At 34.4% G+C, this 18,143-nt stretch overlaps 1 protein-coding gene across 1 annotated transcript; it reads left to right on the top strand.

The window, feature by feature from the left end:
- Positions 1-5,346: 5,346 nt before the first annotated feature.
- Positions 5,347-13,487, top strand: LOC129947077 (ras-related protein Rab-39B). Its single transcript, XM_056057510.1, has 2 exons — positions 5,347-6,007; positions 12,450-13,487. Exons 1-2 carry the CDS (start codon positions 5,900-5,902, stop codon positions 12,996-12,998), a joined length of 657 nt encoding a protein of 218 aa, XP_055913485.1. The 5' UTR covers positions 5,347-5,899; the 3' UTR covers positions 12,999-13,487.
- Positions 13,488-18,143: the final 4,656 nt, after the last annotated feature.

The following is an 18,143-nucleotide window of genomic DNA, read 5'->3' as shown; positions in this document are numbered from 1 at the left end:
CTCAATGAACTAATTTACCAAATATTAAGACTCAAAGTCAACTCAAAGGTTTCTTAAAAAAATAAAGAATTTTATTCGTTCTGTTTTCAAAGGTGGTTCAGATTTTTTATAAATTTTGCTCAAATTTTACTTCTTTTGTACTTAATTATTGAATCATTTTACTTAAAATAACCCAATTAAAATGAATTAAAATACAAAATAATGATGAAAAATCAATTGTCATCTTTAAACGCGCTTAATAAGTGCAATACGTCTCTAAGACGTATGATTATCTTTCACGCACTAAAAAATATGATTATCTTTTTAGGGTTAATACTTACTTTTCTACATACCTACCCAACCCACCCACTACCCACATTACAATAATAAAAAAAAAAAAACAAATTTAAAAAATACCTACATCAAATGTATTTGCTATGGAAAAATTCGAAATATGGCAACGTAGCATTGTATCAAAACTAAAATTTGAAAACGTTGCTTTTAAATTTTCAGATTTCACAAAAATACAAAATCTAAAATCAAATGAATACAATTTTCTGCTAACAAATCTAAAACACATACAACTAAATGTATTGTATATGCATACCTTCTATACATTGATAAGTATGAATAAAACAAATCTCAGGTAACGTTGGCAACGACTGATTTTTGTTTACATTTGAGTAATTTATTTTTTTTATTTATTTCAATATTTTTATACTTCCAGTCGCTCTTAGATTCCACACATAATTTTCGTATAGGAAGCGCCCCCATGGTCCGCCTTTCGTACCAAAATTTTGTGTTTCATGATAATACTATTCAAATCAATATACAAAGGTTTCAATTATTTTAATATAACAATGCAGAAACAAATATTAGGCGATTTTCTCCAATATGCCGTTGTCGTATGTAACGGTTTCACCAAAATTATTTGTCATTCAAACACATACGACAAAATTATGACAAATACGACAAAAAATAATCAAGTCCAATACGACAAAAGTGTTAAAATACGACACACTGAAAATATATTACATATGAAAAAAAAAAAAACAGAGTAAAACCTTTTTCTTATAAAAAGTTAAAAATTTATTTTGATAGGTACTTTCAATAAAAAAAACTTAAACTTTTAATTCTTAAAAAAGTAAATAAACATTTAATTCAATACATAAAATATATATTTTATGGTTTTAACGAAAAAATTAAAAAATCACATTTAGTTCACAGCAAAATTCAATTTTTAAACTTTAACAAAAAAATAATATATTATTATAATAAATATTTTTAATTTATAATTCAGTACAGGTATCAGGTAAAATTTTTTTAAATTTTAAAATAGCCCGATAAAAGCTTTTATATTGTCGTTCCATCTGCATTTCTTTGAAAAGCGTCCTTTTTCTTGTTGGGATAAATTGTAGTAGATGTAAGTTAAGTCTTTGAATGAAATTTTAATCCCTATTTATATAAACCATCTTTGTTTTAGATAAGAGATTTGCTTTGAAAATACTTTAATTGTTTAAAAACTAGGTTAACCGATTTCAAGGCATAGATTTTAAAATCTTTTTGATTCATTTGTAATATTATTAATGTCACGTTAGAAAAATAAGTTTTTTTAAAAAGTCGAATTAGAGTCACTTGGCTTGGTATTTCAATATTTCTTAAATATTTTTCGATGACACTATGCACACAATCAACTTCCTGCAAACTAGAATGCCGTGGCTCAGAAAATTTTTGTATGACTTCTTCAACCGAATTCTGACAGTCATGAATAAATTGAAGGATGGCAGTTGAAGTGATTTTGTTCCTATTTTGTGGAACACATGAATCACTCCACAAAATAATTTTTTTTATATTTCGGTAAACATAAAGAACTTTGTCCAAAATTTTTATGAGTGCACTTGCGATATCATTTCCAGATCGCCCGCTTACAGTCTTATTCCATAAAACACAGTATGTAATTTTATCAAAGCCAGGTATAATAAGCGTTCCAGTTAGGTTATAAACGGAAAGTTATCTTTTATAACAAAAGTTGGAAGTATACATTCTTGGTAATGTAAAAACGTTTTCCAAATCGTATAACAAATTGGCAGTGTTGTTATCAATATTCTGCATACGTACGACAATTGTTTACCGAACGAAAAAATGACAGATTTTGTATGAGATTGAATTGTTGTTGCAGCATTTTGGTGCACATACGACAATTAACTACTAAAACGATTAAAACCTATACACATACTACAAAACGCAAGTTGATTATCTCGGAAACTAGGACAGATATCGAAAAAACGATTTCAGAGATTTTTACAGAAAAATTGAAAAAACTGCATTCAAATCTCAAAACCTCAAGTTTGCACATACGACAATAGTTTATCCAGGCGACGACTCGGAAAGAATCGGTACCGAGTAGTGTGGGACTTTTACCGCACTAAAACCATCGGCTAGTCAGGACTAATTTTTAAATGATCGACAAAGAATTTTTGTTTTCTGGGCAGATCTCTTTCCTATTCTACATTCTTCTGTATTTCCAGTTTTGCTTTTTCTAGTTAAGCTTTGCATTAAAAATCATTTCAAGGATTTGGCAGTATGAAATTAAGATCTTCTGTGTACTGTCTATAGTAGTTAGTACATTCAGCCCTATCATGAATTCCATCGTAATGAGACATTTTTACGAATCCCGAAAAACTGTATCATGAAATCCGTTCGTAGTGGAAAATCTCATACAATTTTGCATTACGAACGGATTTCATGATACAGTTTTTCGGGATTCGTAAAAATTTCCGATAACGATGGAATTCATGATAGGGCTGATTATTTATTTTTTGCTTGTAAAATGTATTTGCTTCTATTTTGTTTCATTTAGTTTGATTGTTTTGATGCGCCATTTTTGCACGTTTTGCAAAATTGACTGCATTCTGCAATTTTGCAACATCTATCTGACACCATTATTGCAGTTTCATAAGAAAATGTATCCTTGTATGGTCGTAGGACACTTGCAGTTGGTCAGCTTTAATATTTTTTTTGTATTCCAAGTAATTTTGGTAGCACCGTACTTTAATGTACGGTATGTACCTGTACCTTATGTACCTCGCTTTAACGATACAAAACAGCATCATGTGTTCGAACCATTAAATTCCACAGCGTTTTTTATTCCCCATTGTACAATGATGTGTAGATCGGAATTTAATGAGCTTATCATATTTTGCCGTTGCGGTTCCACATCCGGAGAGGAGGGTTGTGAGCCTGGAAACAAATATGAAGAGCTAAGAGTGCTCTCGTCAGCGATACAATATTGGATTAGAAGTAGCAGACAGGAGATCTTTTTTATAAAAATGAAAAAAAAGTCAGGAGACAAAACGGGGCCCTTGGGGCACATCAGCATTTATTTTATGGGTTTCATGCTTGAATTCATCCAAAACAACGTGTATTGAATATTTCGAAAGAAAATTTATAATCCAACGAAGAAGAGATTCGTCAATACCAAAAGCACACATTTTCGATTAAAGAGAAAGATGCCAGACTTTATCAAATGCCTTAAAAATATCAAGTGCAATAATCTTAATTTCTCCAAAACAATGTAAAGATTTGTTCCACTGTTCGGCGAGATGAACCATGAGATCATCAGTTTACCTATTGATACGAAAGACGTATTGCCGGTCATTAAGAAGCCTCCGTTCTTCAAGATATTTCTTAAGCTGATAGTTAATCAGTGTTTCCATGACCTTAGAAAGAGGGACGTTAGTGCTATCGGTCGGTAATTTGTGGGAGAAGAAGATTAGCCTCTTTTTGGGATTGGCTGAACAAATGCAGTTTTCCAACTACTCGGAACGAGCCCAGGAGAATAGGACAAATGAATAAGCTTACTCAGTGGTTGTGCCGGCGTGGAAGAACACCTCTTGAGAATAATAGCGGGGGTACCATTCGCAACAGCCGATTTATGAATGTTGAGATCTTTACGAACTTTCGCCACAATACGAGTACGAAAATGGATTGGTCCCATAGAATCATTCCCGCGTTCAAGAATATGATTCATAAATTTTGAATAATCAGCTTTCCTTTCTTTCGATTAAGCAAATTAAATAAATGAGCGTGCGGGTAGTGAAGATAAATGGAAAGAATAGTTCAAAAACATTTATTAGTATTATGTTATGTTATAGAATATGGTATACCATAGGGTCAGGGCAAATTATAAAATGTTAGTTTCTTTATTCAATTAAGTGATAAGGGGGATTTTTTCAAAGCTATAAGAAGTTTGTTAAAAAAAAACATATAATTCAGTAAAACGCACGAAATCTTTATTTGAATCTATAGTACGGTCCATATAATTTAATGTTTGAAGATTATTTCATGGAAATGTTCCATCCGCTAAAGCTAATTTTGTCATATTCTTTCCAACATTACGGCCGGTATCTCACAAATAAATGCTACAATGTTGTCTTCCAATGCGTGAATTGAAGTGGGCCTTAACATAGCCCCACAAAAAAATAGTCTAAAGGCGTTAAGTCCCGAACGTGAAATAAAATGTTCACCGCATTCGCCTCTCAATAATAATAAGTGGCAGTTGGCACAGTTTTGTTGAAACCACATGTCATGCAAGTCAAGCTCTTGCATTTTGGGCAAAGAAAAGTTGTATATCATTTCACGGAAGCATTCACCATTCATAGTTACTTTACCATTCGCATCATCTTCTTTAATAAATAGGGTCCAATGATGCTACCAGCTCATAAACCAAACTGCGGATTTTTCTGGATGCATTGGTAGCTCTTGCAATGCTTCTGGCTGATATTTGCTCCAAAATAGATAATTCTACTTATTTACTTAGCCAAACATAAGCTTTGTCGCTGAACATAATTTTTTGGAAGAAGCGCGCGATGAAGACGATTCATGGTTAAATTATAGACCAAACTGAAGATGTTTGACAGTGAAACAAAACACGAAAAGTGCGTCAGCTGTTTAAACAAGCGTTGCCAAAAAGAGAATAGCTAACAAATCACTCTTTATTTAAAACTAAGTACATTTATTCCATGCACTATTAGTTTTTGTCCATTCTAATTTCGATTTTTTTTTCAAATTCGATGAAAAAATAAAATATTAATTCGATAAAAAAACATATTTTTTAGCTAAATCAATTGTAGCAGATAATTTCAGAATGTGATCTAGAAAAACAAAAATTAGAAACGAATTTCAATTAAACGAAGGAACTGAAATGAAATTTTATCTTTATTCAAAAAAAATGTACGTGCAAAATCGCCTAATATAACCGAAGACTATTGTGAATATACCATGGTATTCAAAAATGTATTAAATGTGGAACATATCTATTTCTATTTGACGTTTCATGACATTTCTCTAGAGGCCAACCACTTTTTTTCTTCCTAATCCGGGTCTATTCATATTTGATGCATCTCCACCGTAGAAAAACAAAAGTAATTTGCAAAGAAAAATAAAAGTGTTTTGATGCAAGAATTAAACTAAAACAATTTTTTTATAGAAATAATCTTTCTTATTCGTTTTAAAAACTAAATCAATTGAATTCAATAATAAAAGAAGCCAACAAGTGTTCTCTCGAGTCATTTTTATAAAAATTATTGAAATCCAAATCCAGAATCTATAAATTCTAATAAGAAAATGTAAATCAATTTATTGTCATTACAACATTTTGCGTCGTTGGTTCGAATTATAGAAGAAAAAACACAAAAACAATTATTCAAAGCGACAAATCAACGAAAAAATAAAGAGAATTAAAGAAAGAAAAACAAAAGTTTACTCAATCAAAAATAAATCGGACAAGAAAAACACAAATTCCTACAAAAATTCCAAAGTGCATCTTCTTCTATAAATAAAAAGACGAATTCCTTTTCTTTTTTAAAAACAAATTTCATCAAACACCGAAGAAGCTACTAATCTCTGCAAATTGGAGACCATGGTTGAGCCTATTTTCGATTATCAATTTCGTTTGATCCTGATTGGTGATAGCACAGTCGGGAAGAGTTCGTTGCTTAAATTTTTCACAGATGGAAAATTTGCTGAGGTAATTCTCAATTTTGTTATGTTGTTGTTTTGTAATATTTTAAATAAATACAATTTATTTTATTTTAAAACAATGAAACAATAAAATAAAACAAAGGCTTTATATAATTTACGAAGAAAATATCAAATAATAATAAAAAAAAGGTTCATGAACGTCTCATCGCATGAGTTTGTTGTTGATAAGGCACGCTCTATATTTTAATTTAATTTACATTGTCGATTCGATGTCGATGACATACATACCCACTAACTAAAGTTCACAAATCAATTTGTAAACAAATAACTTTATTGATAGTAAGCTTACCCTCGTATAGTGAGATATGCGTATGTAATTGGTATGTGATAGGTTTGCGTTTTTGTTCTGAGAACGACTGCAAATAAAAAAATATGAATATTAAAACGTGAATCAAGGATAGTTATAATACTAGATGTTTTATTAATTATCATAATTGTTAAGTTGTCATCAATAGGACTTTATAAACGTTATCATCTGATAATGAGTTTTAAGTAGCTATGGTTAATGTTTATGACTCAAAAGAAAAACAATTATGTGCATATTGTTGAACAAAAACTGAGTCATTAACATTTTTTGACCTTAGTAATGTAGTTCTGAAAATGTATCATAATAATTGCTCTTAGGCGCCAACAATTATATTTGGTTACCTTCTCATTCAATTTCATTATGTTGCTAAGACGTTAGTCTATTGTGTACATTTGTCCATATTTCATGAGACAATCTCGTATTTTTGTAGTCTTTCAATAATTGCTTTTTAAGGACTTTTTGCTATTTTATTTATTACTAATTTGGTTAATTACACAATATTTGAGATGTTTGTGATTTCTAAGAATTTGGAACAAGCTGAAGTGAGGGAGTAGTTTTTTTTACAAATATCAAACATAAAACAACTTTTCTTGGCGTAGTTTGATGTATTGTCGATAACTGCAAGGGTACTAAAATATAATGACACTATATGAAATTTCATTACTTGAATATTTAATCTATTGAAAAACATAAGCAATCGTTTTTTAATATTTAATATTATGAGAAAATTAGTTGTCACAAATTTTCTAAATTCCGATATCAAACGTTGTTGAACAACATCTTTCTTTGTTATATAAATAAATATATTATATCTGTTTGTAAAACCAGCAGACTCTATAGGTTTATGGGCGAGTCAAAAGAGCCATTTTGTAGAATTCCGCAATTCAATGGAAGCGGATTCCTTGATTATCAGTTCAGAGTTCGAACACATCTGGACTCGCTTAATTTGGCTAATGTTTTAACGAAAGTCGTTGAGGCTACTAATGCAGGATATGAAGAATTTTCTAGAAGAGACGACAGCTTAAGTTATATCCGTGAAAAGAATACTGCTAAAGAGATGTGGGAATGCCTTCAATCATCTTTTGCAAGAAAATCGGTTGTTAACCAACTTTTGGTACAGAAGCAGCTAATGAAGCTTCGTATGAATGATGGTGATTCAGTAGCTAACCACATCATGATTTTTGAAAACTTGGAAAGGCAACTGAAGATGTCTGGAGCATCACTAGACGAAAGCGATATGTTGGCTCAATTCTTCCTAACACTCTCTGAAAAGTTCGATCCGTTAGCTACTGCCTTACAAAACTTAACGGGTGGAGAACTTACGTTTGGTATTGTCAAAGATAGGTTACTTTTGGAAGAAGCGAAATTAGAAGATAGGGAAGGTGAAGTTTTTCATGAAAAATCGGCGTTCGCTGGGAAGAAATACCCAAAGAAAACCTTTAAGTTTGAAGGTAAATGCTTTAAGTGTAACAAGATAGGGCACTTATCAAAAGACTGTCGGAAAAATGACGTTGGGCCGAATCAAAGATGCTACAAAAATACGAAGGGCATCTGTTTGATGTCAGATCGTAACCAATCAAGAGGAATGAAAGATCTTGGTACACAAATTAAGTTTAAATTAGACTCTGGAGCTAGTGATCATATGTCAAGGGAATACTGGTGTTTTTCTGTAGAGAATGAGTTAAGCGAGTTTTTTAATTGATGTACACAAAATTCAGTAATCATCTATCGCTTACACGTTGTTTGCAAAAACTCGGTTTAAAACCGAGGAAAAGTGTTCTTTCCATCTTTTAACTTGCTCATCCACCGGACATGCTGTTGCTGCGTTGAACCTCTGCCTTTTTCATATGCCCGTGCCCAAAATTCTTCTGAAAGCCAAGTGTTGTTGCTTCCTTTTTCCGACCGACTATTCTGTCAGCACCTGAAATGAAAACATTTTTCACAGCATTTCCCTTATTTGTTGACGAGTCGTGGCATCCTTTAGACTGGCGATGTTGAATTTGGAGGCTCATGATATTCCGTTAGAAATGAGCTGAATACAGATCTGACACTGGACAAACGAGAATGCTGTATTCCGGAGAGGATGAAAGAGAGGGTGGTCAAAGGCTGCATGGTGTTGGAATTATGTTGAACGAAGTAGCTAGGCGCATTCTTATTTCCTGGGCGCCAATATCTGAAAGAATAATGACAATCGTTCAGTGTTATGAAGCGACCGAAAAAGACAAAACCGCGTTTTACACTCATCTTAACTCGGTTTACAGCAGTGTTCCGAGAGCCGATATCATAATCGTCATGGGAGACCTCAACGCTCAAGGTAGTGCAGACAATTAAGGTCTGGAACGAGTTATGGGAAAAAATGGTTTGGGGTCACGTAATGAAATGGACATGCTTGTCGACTTTTGTAACGCAAATCGTCTTGTAATCGGTGGGACTGTATTTAAACATAAGACGTGCAACAAAGTCACATAGGTGCACCCAGATGGTCATACCGAAAATCAAATTGATCACATGATGATTCAGCAGCGATGTAGGAAGTCTATGTGTGATGCCCGAAATATACGAAATGCCGATGTGGGAAGCGACCACCATTTGGTCGTCATGAGTCCCAAATTAAAAACCGCGGCTGTATTTAGACAATCGCAGAATGCAGCAAGAAATCCAAAATTCAGTACGAATGCTTTAAGTGATCCCAAGTCGTAGCTATTTCAACACCATTAACTACAAGCTTCGTCATTAAATGCGAGTTTTGACTCAGATGTTGACGAGATGTGGGGTGAAATTAGAAGTGTTTTTATGGAGGCTGGATCTGAGACTGTACCTAGGCGTACGAGAGTTAGTTAGTCTTGGATATCCCAAGACACCTGGGAAAAAATCGAGGTTCGTAAATCGTTGAAGCTGCAAATAAACGCCGCAACGAAAGGATGAATTGCGAGACGAATATCGGATTGCACACAAGAGGGTCTATCATTGTGTGAGACGTGACAGGAGGGTAAGGATAGATGGACTCGGTGATAATGTTGAAAACGCTATACGAAGAGGAGATATCCGAGAATTGTACCAAATAGCCAAAGAAGTTGTCGGGAAAAAAAAACATCATTAATCATCCTGTAATGGATGTGGATGGCACACTATTGGTATCAATTGAAGATCAACTTCGCAGGTGGAAGGATCACTTTTGTACCCTGTTAAATGAGGACCCCATTGAACAGAGTGCTGAAGTGCCCCAACTTAACGAGATGCGCAGATCATGCAGGGGTATTGACATCGAACTCCCTTCAGTAGCGGAAATTGAAACAGCGATTAATCTCCTCAAAAACAACAAAACACCCGGGCTTGACGGAGTACCAGCGGAATTCCTGAAAGCTGATCCTGCCACAGAAGCTAGTATCTTGCATCCGCTTATACAAACTGTTTGGGAAAACAAAACCTTTCCCAGGGAATGGAAGTGATTTTTAAGGTACCAAAAAAAGGTGATCGCAAAAACTGCAACTTCAACTTTAATCCTCGAACGGATAAACGCTAGAATTGAGACTACACTCAAGAGGAATCAGTGTGGCTTCTGCAGCGGTCGGTCGTGCGTTGACCATATCAACACCTTACGCATTATTCTTGAGCAGTCTGCAGAATTTCAAACACCGCTAAACCTCATGTTTGTTTGATTTTGAGAAGGCCTATGACCGAGTTAACCGAGAATGTATATGGAGATCACTTCTTGGGAGAGGAATTTCGCCAAAAATTGTTGCCATTATAAAGGAGTCCTACAACAATGCAAGGGGTTTCGTGTTGCATAATGGGCAGCTATCCGACTCTTTCGAAGTGCGTCAGGGTGTGAGACAAGGGGATGTTTTATCGCCAATTCTTTTTCTGCTAGCGATAGATGATGTTCTGACGGCCAGGGTCGGTACAACTGAGAGGCAACGTATTCAATGGAGAACATTTGAAAGGCTTAGCCATTTAGACTATGCTGACGATATATGTCTCATGGCAAATAACATCAGTGGGCTGAACGAGATGTGTGAAACTTTACGGGTGAAAGGAGAATCGTGCGGTCTTAAAATAAATAGCAAAAAGACAAAAATAATGCTAACAGGCCCCCCAACACAACATCGTATTATTCTGCATGACACGCCCGTTGTTGAGGTCGAACAATTTAATTACCTCGGAAGTATTGTATCAGCAAATGGTGGTGCGGATCTGGACGTAAAAAGCAGAATAAATAAAGCTCGCGATGCCTTTGGTGCCCTGTCCCAAATTTGTAAATCCAGTCAAGTCTCCTTACGCACTAAACTGAGATTCTTCGAATCCAATGTGAAATCCGTGCTATTATATGCTTGTGAAACATGGAAAGTCTCGGCCGACATCTCCAGAAAATCTCAAGCTTTTGTGAACCTCTGTCTGCGTCACATCCTGAAAATTCGCTGGCCACAAAAAATATCTAACCAGGAATTGTGGCGTAGGACAGGTTAGAGGCGATTGGACATCGACAACAGAAAGCGGCAATGGATTGGTCACACACTGAGGAAACCAAACGATGTTATTGCAAAGCAGTCCTTTGAATGGAATCCTCAGGGGTCACAGCAGGTTGGAAGACCAAAAACAACATGGAAATCTGCAGTGCTATCGGAAGCTAACTCCCAGGGAAAGACGTGGCCATAGTTAAGGTATCTAGCTGCAGGTCGAGAAGGATGGAGACGTTTTGTTGACGCCCTATGCCCCATACGGGGTTAGAGGACCTGATGATGATGACGTAGTCAAAGGTAGCTACCATTAAGTAGTGGTCACGGGCAAGTTCCATGTCGGCGCCTATTCTGTTTCGGACATCCAAGAGACACAGCTAATTTTATGACACAGTTTTAATTCAAACATAGTGCCACCAATCACAAGGCCATTGGCGTTGCAGAAGTCAATGAACCTCTCACCATTATCACATGCCTTAACCCGTTATTGTTACTGCCAACCTTAGCATTGAGGTACCCATAACCAAAATAAAATCTCAGCGAGGAGTGTTGTCTAGTTGACTGAAAAAGCATTCTTTTTCTTGATCAGATGCGAGCTCCGTCGGTGCGTACTCTACTCTGAAACCTAGCTTTGATAAGCGTATCCCCAAGGGGCTTCCACGAAATAAGGCTTCTGGTTTCCGTTTTTGGAAGGAGTAACCCAACTCTAGCTTCTCGAGCGTTTCCTGGATCATGACCAGAGTACAGTTTTACGTGTCGGTGATTTGTGTTTGCTCGATCCCAACCATCGCACTTTGATTAACCCTAAGATATCTATCCTGTACCGTATAGATTCTCTCTCTAATTGGAGGAATCTGGCATTGTGCGGACATTCACTTCCTGAGTCTAGAAGCGTCTTTACATTCCAGAAACTAATCTTTGTCCGGGAACAATAGCCAAAAGTAGTCAACGAGTTATTATTAATTATTCGAAGAGTAATTTCGGTTTCCATACTAGAATGGAGTTCAGTTACGAAGAGTGCTTATCTCCGTAACCTATCCTGAAGAGTCAGGAAACTTCACCCTTGCAATTTTAGCTAAGTTACGTATATAGGGATAAACTAATCATTGCCTGGGGGTGATGTTGGTAAAGCAGGAACTTCAACATGGCAAGAAAATTGTCCCCTTCTCCTCTACTTCAAGCTTAAAATGCATGGTAACAATGTTAAACAATGTTAGAGAAAATAATTTTTTGTGAGCATACATTTTTGGCCTGATTTTGCTTTGTCAGAATTGATGTTAAACCATATATGATTGTTTTTCTCTATGGTGCCATGCTTTAGCATAAGTCCCAATGACTTACGAGTTTTTTTGACAATATTTCCTTGAAGACAGTTTTTGTGTATATAGAGAATCGTCTTTTCTCCACAACAAGTCTCATATTCGTATGCAAGGCCCTTTAACAGAAGCAGCCTAAAAATACATGATAAGATTTTGAATTTAAAGAGATGCAAATGTTTAATGAGGGTTAATAAACAAGCTGTTAGACGCGTTTTTCAAATTCCAACTAATGAATAATTACAATTTCATAAATTACATATAGTCGAAATTAAACAATATTCCACTTTCTCCAACACCTCCATCGAACCCAAACTAATGACTTATGTTTTTTTTGTTTCTTTTTAGCTCTCCGATCCAACAGTTGGTGTTGACTTTTTTGCCAGATTGATTGAAATGAAGGACGGCACACAAATTAAACTCCAACTTTGGGACACCGCCGGCCAAGAGCGCTTCCGGTCAATTACAAAATCCTACTATCGCAATTCAGTTGGCGTACTCCTTGTGTACGACATAACAAATCATGCCAGCTTCGAACACATCCCGCTATGGATGATGGAAGCACAACGACATATTGAGCCACATCGGCCAGTTTTTGCATTGGTCGGTTGTAAACTCGATTTAGTTAATGCAGGAAGCCATCGCGAAGTCAGTACAGAAGAGGCTCAAGCATTTGCTAAACAACACGGACTGCATTTTGTCGAAACTTCAGCACGGAGTGGTGTTAATGTTGAAGAAGCATTTCGCATGGTAACACAAGAAGTTTACTCACGCATTCGTTCGGGCGAATACAAAGTCGAAGACGGCTGGGATGGCATTAAGACTGGTTTCGCACGACCCAGTAGTTTGGACTTTAATTTGGTTGTGGCGGAGCCTGAAAAATCTTCGTGTTGTTGATATGTTTCGTAGGGCTAATTATAATAAAATTAAAATTTTAAACCAAGTTTTACTATTAAAAAAGAAACAAAAAAAAGTAATAACAAAAAAAGTTTAAAAACAAAATAAAGTACTACGAGTAATTAATTTTTTAATTGTTGATATCCCTATTTTTGGGGGCTCTACCATTTAATGTAGTCCTTAATTTTTAATTGGAATTATGTAGTTTTGTTTGTGATTGAAGTGTTTTGGACATAATTAACATAAAACAGATGTTTTTTTAGTTTTAGTTAATTTAGAATTTTTTATTTTTTTGTTTTTTTTTTTTTCAGATGAAAACCAGTGAAAAGGTTAAATTTTAAAACATTTATTATTTGTTTGTAGTTTTTTATAGTTAAAAAAATAACACAAAATAATTTAATGATATTGAAAATCATTGATTTTGTGTGCTCTTTACTAATTTGTAAATATTCATAACAGGATATAAATTCATTTACAGAAATACACAATAAAATAAATAATTTTCCATTGTCTTTATTGGTTCAATAAAATATTTGTAATATATCAAACAAAATTTGTGTTATTTTATTGTTAAGAGGATAAAATGTACGTTGATCTATTCTTTTTAATCGAAGGCTCTGTCGTGTAGGAAAATATTTGTTTATAAGGCCGATTAATTTTTTATATCATCTTATCGTACTCGTGGCATGATGGTTAGTGCGTTAGACTGTCATGCAAGAGGTCTTGGGTCCCTGCCCGTGCCATTAAAGGTTTTTTCACGAACTGCCACTTGCGAGGAATTGAACAATTCTCCAAGAGTAAGGCTTGTCATGATAAGTGCTTTATCAAATTGGCCGTTTGGATTCGTCTTAAAAACACTGTAAGTCCCCTCCCCCCTGACAACATTACTCGCACACAAGAATGGTTAAGAGTTGTAAGTCACTAAGCCCTAGTTCTGCACGGACCGTTGCGCAACCCAGTTTTTTTTAATAATTTCTTGTTCCAATACTTACTTTGTTGGAAAAGTATACATTTAAATATTTTTAAAACTTTTTCACAAAGCAAACAAAATATTAGATAGAGAAACTTTAGCTTAAAAATTAAGAATTAATGAAATAAGTGGAATAAAGTGAATCAACCAACAGTGCATGGCATTTCTGTGCATTACTGCGGTTTTAAAGAATATAAAACTCAAAAGTGCGAGATTGACTTAGGATTTTCAAAAAATTATATTCTGTGTGTGCTGAATATGAAGCAGCCCTATCACAAATGCCCTCGCAATCGGAAACTTGGAATGGAATTCGTGATATGCCTGATTATACACTCCCGATCATATACTTGAATCCAGTGCTTTTTCAAAGTTCATGTGGAATGCATCGGTAATACCTGTTTAAAACTACTTACACTTCAAGACATAAAATTCAATTTTAAACATTGTAAAAATTAGATAGAGCCTTAATATATTTTTTCACATCGGCACAGTTCGTCGAAGTATTCAATATCGAATTGCTATTGAAATTATCATAAATATTATTTGTTTCAATTTCTGAAAATCTAATCCAAATTAAAGAGACATTGCAATATTTTAGAGAATCGGAAATCATCCAACCTCTTATACTAAAGAATCGTCTCCGGTTAGGCTACAAAAGAAGCATGGAAGCTGAACTTGCCGTAGCACGTCAGCAGCCGAGCTTCTTTAAGTTTCAGCTTATGCTAAATTTATGATGTAATTATTTCCGTGAAATAAAATATGTATGTCGACGAGCTGATCATTTTTTGATGTGGAAAAACTAGTGGAATCGATTAGTTATTTCTGATGAAATAAATTCAATTTTGATAAAGCCCGTTGTGCAATAAATGTTGCTATCACCGACTCTAGATTGTATAAAAAAGGTATTTCAGCATTTCTTTATTATTTTACAAGATTTGTAGCAAATGTGTATATTCATACCGTTTGGATTGTGAAAAAGTGGACCAAAGGTCGAAATGCGTTATTAATCGAAAGGTCCCTATACTCTGTTGACCATTAAAAAGAACGTTTAAGTTTGGATAAAGTGCAGATAAGTCAAGAAAACAGTATAATACCACAAATGAGTTAAATTTTGCTTTCTAAATTTTTTGATGAAGTTACTGTTAAACATTTTATTATAAAAATGGTTCGAAGGGATTATTTTAACATTTTCTTAATTTAAAAATTAGTATGTTGTTAAAAGACGTCAAATTCCATCACTTGAGGCCACACAACAATTTTTCGAGCGCCTTGCCAAAATGTTTGAGCAATTTCCCAAAAACAATATAAAGGTACTGCTTGGAGGTCTTAATGCCAAAATTGTTAAGGAAGTCATACTTGATAGGTCAACCGGAAGACATAGTCCACACGACATCATATCTGAAAAAGTAAAAACGGAATCAGGCTTATCGACTATGTAGCAGAGAGTACTTGGTGTTGACAAATGCCCAATACGACCAGATATCCACAAGGGCATTTGGCAGTCTCTTGATAATCGTACATGTAACTAAATTGATCATGAAGCTATCCATGGAAGGCACTCCTCTAACATACTTCGCGTTCGCACTTATAGATCAGCCACGTGGATTTAGATCACTTCCTTGTTGGTGCTAAATTGCGCGTGCGAATAACTATGGAGGCCCACCGGGGAGCACCAACGACAGGGAGAAAATTCAATGTTGTAAGACTACCACAGTCTTTGCCAACTAATTATTAACCCTACCACTGGTGTTTGCTTAAGATCTGAAAAAAAAAAACTATTTTAGACCAGCAGACTCAATAAATCCATCTGATGAGGAGTTCTACCCACCCAACTTAAATGAGATCAAGATAGCTATTACCAGTCTGAAGTCGAATTAAGCTTTTAGTGTTGATGAGCACAGCCGGAACTTTTGGTAAGAAGCATACACCAACTTGTAGCCGAAAAATAATTAACGATAGAGCTTTAAGCCTTTTAAATATCGAATACAAAATCCTGCCTAGTGTATTATGTGAACGACTTAGGCCATTTACTGATGAATGAAAATCTATCATCTATTAAATCTACACTTTACCTCAAATCCTGGAGAAAATCCAAGAATGCCACATCAATCGATACACATCGCCACCTCGTCAATTTCAAAGCAGTCTATGACAATGTCAACAGGGAAGAGCTATACCGTGCCATATCGAGTTTTGGTATTCCTGCCAAGCTGATGCACCTTACCACAATGACGTTGGACAATGCTCGCTGCTCCGTCAAAATTAGTAGGAACTCAACAGATATCTACCAGAGGCCTGCATGGATGCATTCAATTGCTCTCTCTAAACTTGTGCAGTGCTTCAGTGTATTCATATTCATTGCATTATCAATAAAGTGTACAGTGAAATAGAATACCACATCACAGACAGTAACTGTACAATGCCCGATCACCTGATGGCAAAATGAGTGCACTGTGAGCAAATCGTGTGCAATGTTAATTGTTATAACTTATAACTGTTGAAAATACACTGAATATACTGAGTGGACCAAATAATTCGATTACAAAGCTTAGTTGGCTTCTAGCTTTAGTTTGGTTATGTAGGTAAAGTAGAGTTACAGAAAAATAATAAAATGGAAATTACTGATGTAAGTTAATGTTTTTATAGAATGTTTCTATTTGTATTAAAGTTTGATATTTAACTAGGATATAACAAACGACTCCGATGTCTCAATGCCCAGTGTTAGTGGTTTGTTGAAGAATTTCGTTATCAAATCAAAAATTATCAATGGTGAATTTAATATTAATAATAAAAGAGGCCGAAGTAAGGTATGGGATGTATTCGAAACAATAAAAAATGAAACCGGCGTGAAAAAATTGTTTTTCGGTGCACAAAATTAACTCTAAAAGTACATCCAACTTAGTAAAACACAAATGTTACATTTTGAAAAAATAAAAATCTGATAACAAAACAGAAAAAACAAAACAAGTAGACTCTGAAGATAAGAAAAAAGTGTATTGTTGATAACGGAATGGACAATAGAAAACTGCCGACCGTTTAATATTGTAACGGATTGTGGTTTAAAAATGTCTCTGAGTTTTTAATTTCTATTGGTGCAAAATATGGACAAAATGTTAACATCGGCAAATTATTACCACACCCTACAACATATTCACGCAATATTCAAAATGTATACAATAAATACTTAAAAGTTGTGAGGTCTGATATAATAAGTGTACAAAATATTGGATATGGACTTACGTCGGACGTTTGGACAGATAATTACTTAAGAACTGCATACTTATCATTGACAATTCACTATGTCAATGAAGGAAAATTGATTTCCAGACTGTTGGGTTTAAAATCTATGAAGGGCGTATCATGTAACGGTGATTATTTCTAAAATTGTCTAAAGTGCAACCGAACATTCCATTGAAATTTCATGACAAAACATTTATTTGAAAATCACAACACTTTTAAGTGAATTTGAATTAAATTTAAACCACAAGGCCATACTGTTGACTGACAGGGGGTCAAATATGATTGCTGCACTCCGTACATTTGATCATATTTTTTGCATTAATCATTTACTACACAATATAATAGAAAAAAGTATAAAAGAAATCCCTGAAATAGCTGAGATATGTAATATTTGCACTAAACTTGTAAAATATTTTAAAAATTGGGTGTAAATTGTTCTCTTCACACATCCTTAAAAAGTTATGTGTGTACTAAATTTAATACAATTTATTATTTATTGCTTTCCATAGAAAAAAATTGGATCGAAATCACAAATATTTTGCGGGAAAAAAATGAATTACAAAAAATTAATAATATTAATTTAAGTCACATAAGTGGCTTAGTTAAAATTTTAAGGTCCTTTGAGGAAACGTCAAAAGTGTTAGAAGGTGAAAACTATCCGACTCTTCATCTAACAATCGTTCATATCCATCGTTTAAAAAAAAATATGTGCTGTTAATCCTGAAGATTTAGATGTAATAAAAAATTTCAAATCAAAATTAAGCACCTTTTTGGGTACCATTGTTTTACAAAACTTGACAAAAATTCATAAAATTGGTCTTTTTCTTTTCCCTTCCACTAACAAGTTAATCCAATTTGATGAGGCCGAAAAAAAAGATTATTAAGGATGAATGCTAAAAAATTATGCAAAATTATGCAAGTGAAATTTCTGAACC

Source organism: Eupeodes corollae, chromosome 2 (assembly GCF_945859685.1).
Source record: "Eupeodes corollae chromosome 2, idEupCoro1.1, whole genome shotgun sequence".
NCBI classification, from domain to species: domain Eukaryota; kingdom Metazoa; phylum Arthropoda; class Insecta; order Diptera; family Syrphidae; genus Eupeodes; species Eupeodes corollae.
Note: the sequence above shows the minus strand (reverse complement) of the source record. Positions and strands in the feature narration are given on the sequence as shown.